Raw genomic sequence first — 10,376 nt, 5'->3', positions numbered from 1 at the left:
GAGACAGAGACAGACACACACACACAGAGGGAGGGAACATGGCAGGCAGAGCTGTTCAGTCAAAGGATAATTTCAGGTGGTCCAGACACATGCCCAGATGAAGCCCTCACAGGAAACTTGGTCCCTATCTGCCAGGGTTCCCTTTCATGCGATGCCCAATGGAAGGACTGGATTGAGCCCCTGCCCCAGGAAGGAAAGAGGAGCTCACCCTCAAGCTAGCCGGGCACTCCTCCATCTCTGCCCATTCGGAAACGCGGGACCCCTGATAGGTGACTTTATTTCCAGCACTCTCGGCCAGATGGACACTTTCTTCCTATTGCACTGGCTCCTCCTCCTCAGCCTCCCATCCTTCCCTCTTCCTTCATCAGGGGTCAGCTCTGCACCTGCTCTGATGGCTGTCCTTGTCTCCTTGTCACCCATTTACCCCGCAGAGGCCTTTCCCCCATAAACTCCATTTTTTTTTTTTTTTGGCAGCACCTTACTGCCTGTAGAAGTTCCTGGGCCAGGGATTGAACCCATGCCACAGTAGTGACAATGCCAGACCCTTAACCTACTGAGCCCCCAGGGAACTCCAACCCCCATAAACTCTTGATCATCTAAGCTTATCCTGATATTTACTTTCCAGAGGACCCAAGCTCACCCACTCACCTGTTTGTTTTGGTTTGGATTGTTCAGGCCATACAGGGAAAGGAAGTGGGGAGACAGAGGAAGATGAGGAAAGAAAAAACATAGCTTTATTATTTTTTTAAAAATTTATTTATTTATTTATTTATTTTGTTTTGTTTTGTTTTTTAGGGCCGTACCATGGCATATGGAGGTTCCCAGACTAGGGGGTCAATTTGGAGCTGTAGCCGCCAGCCTACAACACAGCCACAGCAATGCCAGATCCAAGCTGCGTCTGCGACCTACACCACAGTTCACGGCAACGCCAGATCCTTAACCCACTGAGTGAGGCCAGGCATCGAACTTGCAACCTCCTGGTTCCTAGTCAGATTAATTTCTGCTACGCCATGATGGGAACTTCAGAAAAAAACGTAGCTTTAAAAATTCTCATAGATACTACTATCAAATGAAGATGGTAATTAGATTCGATTAGAAACAATTAAAAAGAGTGAGGTCTCCATTATTTTACAGTAACTACATTCATCATATGCCTAAAATTTTGTCGCTTGAAGTGATATAAATTATGATGACAAATATAAGCCAACTTAAAACATTATAGAAAATAAGCAGGTCTTCACAAAATTAAGTTGTGTATGTGAAAGAAACATACATTTTTTGAAGACCAATCTCTAAGACCTGAAATATCCCTGTGTGATCCCAAATCAAGAAAGAACCACAGGAGTTCCCACTGTGGTGCATTGGGTTAAGAATCTGACTGCAGTGACTCAGGTCACTGCGGAGGCTCAGGTTCAATCCCCTCCTGGTGCAGTGGGTTAAAGGATCCAGTGATGCCACAGCTGCAGCATAGGTTGCAGCTGCAGCTTGGATTCAAGCCCTGGCTGGGGAACTTCTATATGCTGCAGGTGCGGCGAAGAAGAAGAAGAAGAAGAGAGGAGGAGGAGGAAGAGGAGGAGGAAGAGGAGGAAGAGGAAGAAGAAGAGGAAGAGGAAGAAGAAGAGGAAGAAAAGGAAGAAGAAGAGGAATAAGAAGAGGAGGAAGAGGAGGAAGAAGAGGAGGAGGAAGAAGAGGAAGAAAAGGAAGAAGAAGAGGAAGAAGATGAAGAAGAAGAGGAAGGAGAGGAAGAGGAGGAAGAAGAGGAAGACAGGAAAAAAGAAAGAATCACATAGCAGACAGTGAAGAAACACGTGGCAAAGTAACTTGTGAGGTGGATTAGGGTCTTGGACCCCAAACTAAGATTCAAGCAGTGCTACAGACAGAATTTCCTTTTCTTGGTTTATGATGGTATAAATTTTAGACCCTAAAGTATCCTAGAATTAAGACCATGTCCTGTTCCATTTCCAACACCAAAGTTCCAAATCTGGTCCTAGATCACACTATTCCTACAAGTGGAAAAGCCACCAGAGGCCATGCCAGAGACAATGCAGCAAAAGGACTTGTTCGAGTCACTGCCGTGACATGGGTTGGATCTCTGGCCCAGGAACTTCCACAGGTTATGGGCATGGCCAAAAAGAAAAAAAGAAAAAAAGAAAAAAAAAAAAAACGGGAAGAAAGGAAGGGAGGAAAAGAAAAAGAATGTAAATCTTTCACAGCATCCAATCACAGAAACTGACTCAAAAAATGCCCTTGAAATCTGACAAACAGAGACTCTGTGTGTCAGGAGACATTAAAAACCTATCCGAAAAACAGAAGTGCAGGAACCAGTCAAAACTAAACATGAAACAGTAACCCCATCCTTTTTTACAAGCCCTAAAGGATCCCCCACAAAAGGCTGAAGACAGAGAAAAGGGAGTGAGAGAGACTCAAGAGTCATAGATTTTCATGTGGTTTTAAATAGATAACACTTTATTTCTTTGTGTCATTTTCACACTGAGAAGCATTTAACTCTCTCTCTCTCTTTTTTTTTTAGTCAACAAGGATTCACTGTATAACAGGGAACTACATGAGCTTAATAAAAAGAAGTCTTGGGAACCAGGGGAGCTGGGAAAAACTGGAAATGAATTATTCAAGTCTGAGCCTGGAATCCGCAGCATCTTCTCAGGCCTGGTTGAGGAGGGGTTTCTACCTGGGGAGACAACAGAGGGTCAGAGACACAGGAAGGTGCCCACCGTGCAGGGAACACGGTTTGGGGTCAAAGACCATTGTGGTCAGAATCCCACCAGGTGCTCTGGGAATCAGGGCCTAGGAATTCTTAGGCGAGTCATCCTAAGGATTTTTTTTAATAATGATTTTTATTTTTCCCACTATATCCCACTCTTGGGCATATATCCGGACAAACCTTTCCTTGAAAAAGACACATGCACCTGCGTGTTCATTGCAGCACTAGTCACAATAGCCAAGACATGGAAACAACCCAAATGTCCATGGATAGATGATTGGATTAAGGCGATGTGGTACAGATACCCTAAGGAATTATAATCTCGGAATCCCTTACCTCCTGGTTTAAACGTGAAGAGGAAAGCACTTCCTTATTAGGAGCTGTTAGAAAAAGCAATGACCATGGCAAATAGTCACGATAAAAATTCAGTAACTGTTAAGACACTTTGAGAGAATCTCCTCCGAGTTTCCTCAGCATTTCACAGACGAGGGACGCCCAAGTCGCAAAAGAAATCGTGCTTTTTCTGAGGAAGGAGGCCTGTTGGCAAATGGAGGTTCCTAGGCTAGAGGTCCACCGGGAGCTGCAGCTGCGGGCCTATGCCACAGCCACAGCAACAATGGATGTGAGACCTACACCTCAGCTTGCCACAGTGCTGGATCCTTAACCCACTAAGTGAGGCCAGGGATCGAAAGGTCTTCTCATGGATACTAGTCAGGTTCTTAACCCGCTGAGCAACAGCGGGAACTCCCAGGGCAGATTTCATTTAAAAGCTCTTATCTCAAGGATTTCTAAGGGCAATGACAGCCCTCAACTCCCTCTTGACACCTGGTTCTTTGGGGATGTCTCGGGGGCAAAGGGAGGAGGGCAGATTGGGGCTGGGGGCAGGGGGCTTCTCACCTCAGTCCAAAGTCGGCCACGGGTCCATACACTGACGTCTGCAGTTGTAGAAACAACACTTCTTGGAACCCTTGCAACCTTTATCGCGCTGACATAGAGGTAAAAGGACAAAAGGGCAGGAAAGAAAAAACTCTGGGCAATATCCAGGTTTATTGACATCTGTGGAAAAATGCCACAGGGTTAGGAGGGGGCACCAGGGCATCAAGGCCAGCTTGTCCACGGAAGAAGCATCCCCCCACCCCAACCACACGTAAGACCGCAGAGCCCTCCACACACCCTGCTGGAATCCGGGCTGTGCCATGTGGAGGCAGAGAAGGAGGAAGATCACAGTGAGGGCAGAGAGGCTGCTGAGCTTCATAATGTGAGAAAAGTGAGTGGGTGAACGTGGAGGCTGGATCTCCGTTTATATCGACTCTGGCAGGGAACCACCAGCAGGGGGAGCTGTGTTTCCCATGGCCCAAGGTCAGAAGCACCGGATGGGACCAGGAAATATCAGCTCTCTCACCCCAGGAGAAGGCACTGTAATAACCTCTGGGGCATAACTTCTGAGAGGCCACAAGTCTTCCCTCTTCTTCAGGGAGTGTCCGAACTGGCCCGGCCCTTAATAATGCTTGCTTTATGCCATGAATTTGGAGGCAGGAGGAGGAAGGTGTCTTTCCCATGGCATTTATCAAGGTCTGAAACACTCTCCCTTGTCTCTCTGTATCCAATTTAAACCCACTCCTCCCAACAGATTTCAGAACTGCCTACATTTGAAGAATTTACTTCGAACACATTAACATTTGAAACACACACAGGCACAAAGACAAGAGAATGAACTATTAGCAAAAGAGCATCTAGATTTACAGAGGATGTCCTGCACTGGTTGAAATTATGTGATGCATATTTTCTACTTTAACGCCTGCTTTTTTGTCTCTGTGACTTTGTATAAACGTTGTCCCTCAGTTCAAAAGTCAACCCGAGGTCATTTAGGAATGTGAACCCGAGGCCAAATAACCCTTCTAGCTCTTTCTGCATTCCCGGAGCAGTGTGAGCTTGGTGGCAAAGACCGTATCTATCTTCAGCGATGGCAAGAAACCGATTATGATATGCACCCAGGGAAGGCAGAGAGATGCTGAGGAAAATGAGTTTTCATGCCAGGAAATCACGTCTATGAGACCAGAGTCTACTGCCCATGCGCAGAACTCTGGAAGACAGGGGTGTCACCTCCAGAGAAGGTAACCCCTATACCCATCAGAGCGCCATAGACATAGCTCCGAGATTTGACCTGGATAAAGAGGCAGTCTTTGACAGCAGAGAGTGCTACAACTCTCCCCACAGGAACCAACACGTGGGGGGAACAGAGCATAGGAAGGTTCAAGCTGAAAGGCACTCTTGCAACAGGGATGGCCCTGGCGAGGATCCTACTACGTGAAGCACATCAGAAAGAGAAATGCAAATACCACATGATATCGCGGATATGTGGAATTTTAAATATGACACACATGAGCTTACCTACAAAACAGAGACAGACTCAGACATAGAGAACCGCCCTGTGGTTGCTAAGGGGGAGGGGGCGGGGGAGGAATGGAAGAGAGTTTGAGATTGGCCGATGCAAACTATTATATATAGAATGCATAAACAAGGCCTTATTTGTAGCACGGGGGCTATATTCAATATCCTGCTGTAAAACATAGCGGAAGAGAATATGGAAAAGAATGTATATGTATATACATATATGTTCATACATATACATATATACATGTATGTATGAATCACTTTGCTGTTCAGAAGAAATTTACACGTTATAAATCAACCATATTTCAACAAAACAAATGTTTTAAATGACTTGAAACGTACTCTTAAAACTAATGGAGATTTTGGTGGTAAGCAATTAGGAGGAAGCTGCCAGCTTAGTACTGCTGACTTGGGTCTCTTAGGACTCATCTTGCTTAAGAAAGACTCCAAGATTCAGGAGTTCCCTGGTGGTTCAGTAGGTAAAGGATCCAGCATTGTCCCTGCTGTGCTGAGAGTTTGATCCCTGGCCCAGGGACTTCCATGTATGTGTCAGGGGTGTGCAGACCAAAAAAAAGTCTCCAAGATTCTAAGCAAAAGTCTCTGTCTGCATGGTGAGGACAGCCCATTGAGAAGACACCAAAGTGATGCAGGACTCATGATAGTGGCTGACTCAGCAAATTGTGGAATGTCCATTGTAGTTTTCTGCTCATCTTTCCCCCAAATCTATATTCTCTTTGCTTCTACACTTTGGCTTGAGAAATTCTGTTACTCTGGAATTCCTGCCTTGAACTTGATTTCTGGCTCAGGTAAACACATTAAGTCGTTTTGTGGTTGTTGTTGTTGGAAGTTTATTAGTCTTCCTACCTTATTCCATTCTCTGGAAAGAGAAAAAAAACATACTATCAGGACAGATAGTTCCCAGCCCCAGCTCTGCCCTTGACCCCTACTGTGAACTTTGATAGCGCCCCTAGACTTCAGTGTTTTCATCTTCGAGAGGAGGGTGGTTGCCTGGATCATGTCAAGGGGGACTTCCGACTCCATATTCAGTGGAGAGTTGTGGCTCAGAGCATCAAGGACAAGCTGAGAAGCACCTATTGCCTGTGTATGACCCTTGTCACTCTGGATCAAGGGCAGATGCGCATGGCTGGCTAGAACAATTTCCTCATCCGAGGAGCTTCTAGACAAAGAGAGCCTGAGAAGTGGCCAAAGAATGTCCTCAAATTATCAGTGACCCCAGGGTGCACACGGAGCCTGCAGATAGGACATCAGGGCTTCATTTCTGCAAAACCTCCTCTGCTAGAGAACACGTTGTCTCTGGGAGGAAAGTGGTAGCAGTTTCCCATTAACCATCTATTTTCTGGCTGCACTGCCCATTCTGGGAACTTCAGCAAGCATCTCTTGGTGATTTTCCCAACATCATAAAGCCCCAGAACTTCTCACCGCTTCCATATTTTTTTTTTTTTTTGACTTTTCTAGGGCCTCAGCCACAGCCTATGGAGGTTCCAGGCTAAGGGTCTAATCGGAGCTGTAGCCGCTGGCCTGCGCCACAGCCACAGCAACACGGGATCCGAGCCACATCTGCGACCTACATCACAGCTCATGGCAATGCCGGATCCTTAACCCACTGAGTGAGGCCAGGGATCGAACTCACAATCTCCTGGTTCCTAGTTGGATTCATTAACCACTGAGCCACAACAGGAACTCCTCTCCCATCATTCTTGTTTTCTCGTCACCACAACATGCAGGGTTGGAACACCTTGATGAAGCAGGAGGTTATTTAGAAAATATGGAAGCCCTCCTGCTCTGATCCCTTTCCTTTTAACAGTTGGTTCAACTTGAGGCCAGAAGCCAGGACCAGAATGGAGAGGAGGGGCAAGCAGCTACTCCAGTGTTCCCAGTGGGAATGAAAATGGTGTAGACAACTTTCATGTCCTGACTTTTTTTTTTTTTAAGGCTGCACATGGGGCATATGGAAGTTCCCAGGCTAGGGGTCTGATTGGAGCTGTGAGCTGTCAGCCTACACCACAGCCACAGTAGTGGGAGCCAAGCCGCATCTGTGACCTACACTGCAATTCACGGCAATGCTGGATCCTTAACCTGCTGATCAAGGCCAGGGATCGAACCCGAATCATCACGGACACTATGTCAGGTTCATAACCTGCTGAGCCACAGCGGGAATTCCCTCACGTCTTGACTCTTCTTTATTTATTTATTTTTTTAAATCACGCCTTTATTTTCACTTATCTCTAACTGATACTTTTTTTTTTTTTTTTTGGTCTTTTTAGGGGCCCATCTGCTGGATATGGAGGTTCCCAGGCTAGGAATCCAATCGGAGCTGTAGCTGCCACAGCCACAGCAATGCCAGATGCCAGCCATGTCTGAGACCTACACCACTGCTCACGGCAACACTGGGTCCTTAACCCACTGAGTGAGGCCAGGGATTCAACCTGAGTCCTGATGGATCCTAGACAGGTTCCTTACCGCTGAACCATGACGGGAGCCCCACCTCAGGTCTAATCAGAGCTACAGCTGCCGGCCTACACCACAACCACAGCAATGCCAGATCTGAGCCATGTCTGCGACTTACACCACAGCTCACGGCAATGCCGAATCCTTAACCCCCTGAGTGAGGCCAGCGATCAAACCCAAGACCTCTTGGTTCCTGGTCAGATCTGTTTCTGCTGCGCCACGATGGGGACTCCTTGACTTCTAAGCATACACACTGCCTTCCTAGAATGAGGGACCATTCCCCCAGGTCACTCTTAGGAGTGGGAGGCTGAGGCCCTGTCCCCTGCTGCACAGTGCAGTGCCCGCTCCTCCTACCTCTCTGCAGCCACCACATGTGCATGAGTGCTTGCTTTGAGAACCCATGTGCAGGAGTTCCCGGTGTGGCTCAGTGGTAGCAAACCCGACTAGTGTCCACGAGGACGTGGGTTTGATCCCTGGCCTCACTCAGTGGGTTAAGGATCCGGCGTTGTCATGAGCTGTGGTGTAGGTCGCAGACGTGGCTTGGATCCTGCATTGCTGTGAGCTGTGTGTAGGCCAGCAGCTCTAGCTCGGATTTTGACCCCTCGCCTGAGAACTTCCATATGCCGTGGGTGTGCCCCCCCCCACCAAAAAAAAAGACCCCATGTGCAAATGCGGTTATGGATGTGAGGACTAGTTTGAAGCAGCCCCGGAGAAAGGAGGAAGTGAGGACTTCTTCTGGCAGCCGGTGGCTGCAGCATCTCACCTCCAGGGAGAGAAGTGGAAGGGACGCCTGAGGCTTTGGCAATGCTGGGGGGACAAGATGTGACATTCTGGCGGGGTGTGTGTGTGTGTGTGTGTGTTTGCGCGCTGTATTGGGATTCAGGAGTAAATGACAATGGGACAGATATTATCGAAGAACTACTGTCCAAAGTTTGAAGAGACTAAGCTGCAGATGAAGGAAGTATCACGGAGTGTGGAAAAGCTGGGGAGATAACCGGGGGTAAAAAGAGGGGCAGAAAAATGATTCCCATCCATTAAAAGTGACCTTGTGGGAGTTCCCACTATGGCTCGGTCAGTTAAGAACCTGATACTATCTCCCTGAGGATGCGGGTTCCACCCATGGCCGCACTCAGTTGGTTAAGGATCTGGTGTTGCCACAAGCTGTGGTGTAGTTTGCACATGAGCTCAGATCAGGCATTGCTGTGGCTCTGGCGTTGCTGTGCAGCAGCTCTGATTTGACTCCTAGCTTGGGAACTTCCTTGAGCAGCTGGGGCGGCCGTTAAGAAAAAAGAAGTGACCTTGGAAAGAAATAACTGCTGATAGATAAGCTGATTCGTGTATTGCTGTCTGAGCTGATAAGAGAAGACCCTTTCCCATGGTGACTAGGGAGTGTGGCCTACTGTTTCAGAGGAGATAACATTTATGTGGCTCCTTTTGTAACTGCCAATGTGAAGAGTCTTGAGTTTCCCGGAAGGTGTGTGTGGGGATTTGATATTTGTTGATTGCCCACTATATTTTGGCAGCTCTCCTTTGAGTTCATATTTGAGGGCTTTTTTTCCCTTTTCTGTTTTCTTTTTTGGCCATGCCCATGGCATAGGCACATTCTCAGGCCAGGGATCAAACCCATGGCATAGCTGTGACCTGAGCCGCAACAGTGACAAGGCTGGATCCTTAAGCTACTGAGCCACTAGGGAATTCCCATATTGGAGTTTCGATGCATGTGCTGGCCTCCCACTGCAGAAACTGAAAAAAAAAAAAAAAAAACCAACCCATCAAGGGTCATTTTCTTTGATCCTGACCCCGCGGGCTGCACTGAGGTCTTGGCAAATGCGATGCTTCCACCTGGCACTTAGATCTCCACTGAGTGACCCAAAGGAGCAAGCACAGAGGGGCAGCCTTTCCCTGGACAAGGCAGTGTTGTCACCCAGAGCGGCACCCGCACCAGCAGGGACGTCGATGGCCTCGGGGAGTGCCCAGGGCCACAGCAGAGGTGTCCACATCACACAGCTGCTGAGCTGCTGTTGGCTGTCATCACGCTGCCTGGACACTCTCACTCTGATGAGGTGCTGAGTCTGAATCCTCATATTTCCTTGAGCTCCATGTGGCAGATTGTGATCCCAGGAGAGCAGGAGCTGAGACAGAGTGGGGAGCGCCTGTTTCATGGCAAAGTGACACCTGTGGAAGGGAAGGAGGGCAAGCAGGTACCTGGAGCAGCACCATGCTGGCCTGACCGCATCTCTGCCAGCCCAGCGGGGAAGCTCTGGAGCAGGGATTTTCCATTAGAGGAGTCCTGTCTGGGCAGAAGAGGAAAGACCCTTGACCCTGTCCCCGGCTTGGGGTCCCCCAGGTAGAGTGTGATCCCAGCTCAAGTACCAGGTAGCTCTTGAGTCACCCTAGCTGCCAGTGACCAGCGAACAGACTCCTCCCAGCTGGGTGTCCAGTTGCTTCCCGAAGGGGGTCTGAGCTTTGCATCTCCTTCTGCTTTCGGGACTCACGTCTCCATGCGTGTTCAGCAACCACTGTGGTGGTCTCCCTTCCTGCAGGAAACCATGGAGGGTGGAGGTCCTTGGAGCCACAGCTGCAGCAACACCCCATCCTTAACCCACTGTACCACAACAGGAACTCCCCACTCAATACATTTTTATGTGCTACATGAACACCTATGTAGATGTTTGGGTTTTTTTTTAACCTTTTACTTATTGATTTACTTTATTGATAAGTATAGTTGATTTACAATATTGTGCTTCTTTCTGGTGTATAGCCCAGTGATTCAGTTTATCCATAGTATTTGTAT

General features: G+C 47.9%; 1 protein-coding gene across 2 annotated transcripts; it reads right to left on the bottom strand.

The window, feature by feature from the left end:
* Positions 1-2,445: 2,445 nt before the first annotated feature.
* LOC102162503 (WAP four-disulfide core domain protein 15A-like) lies at positions 2,446-3,996 on the bottom strand. 2 transcript variants are annotated; one of them, XM_085004275.1, is made up of 4 exons: positions 3,893-3,996; positions 3,617-3,775; positions 3,056-3,099; positions 2,446-2,686 (listed from the first exon to the last, which is right to left on the bottom strand). In XM_085004275.1, exons 1-2 carry the CDS (start codon positions 3,972-3,974, stop codon positions 3,618-3,620), a joined length of 240 nt encoding a protein of 79 aa, XP_084860401.1. In that variant the 5' UTR covers positions 3,975-3,996; the 3' UTR covers positions 2,446-2,686; positions 3,056-3,099; position 3,617. The 2 variants fall into 2 exon arrangements, with proteins under 2 accessions (XP_084860401.1, XP_084860400.1); XM_085004274.1 differs by lacking the exon at positions 3,056-3,099.
* Positions 3,997-10,376: the final 6,380 nt, after the last annotated feature.

This window comes from Sus scrofa, chromosome 17 (genome assembly GCF_054392235.1).
Source record: "Sus scrofa isolate SSC_HxYL_T2T_F1_AM1 chromosome 17, Sscrofa_HxYL_maternal_Yorkshire_Landrace_v2.0, whole genome shotgun sequence".
In the NCBI taxonomy this organism is placed as follows: domain Eukaryota; kingdom Metazoa; phylum Chordata; class Mammalia; order Artiodactyla; family Suidae; genus Sus; species Sus scrofa.
The sequence above is the reverse complement of the archived record's forward strand: the minus strand, read 5'-3'. Positions and strand labels throughout refer to the sequence as shown.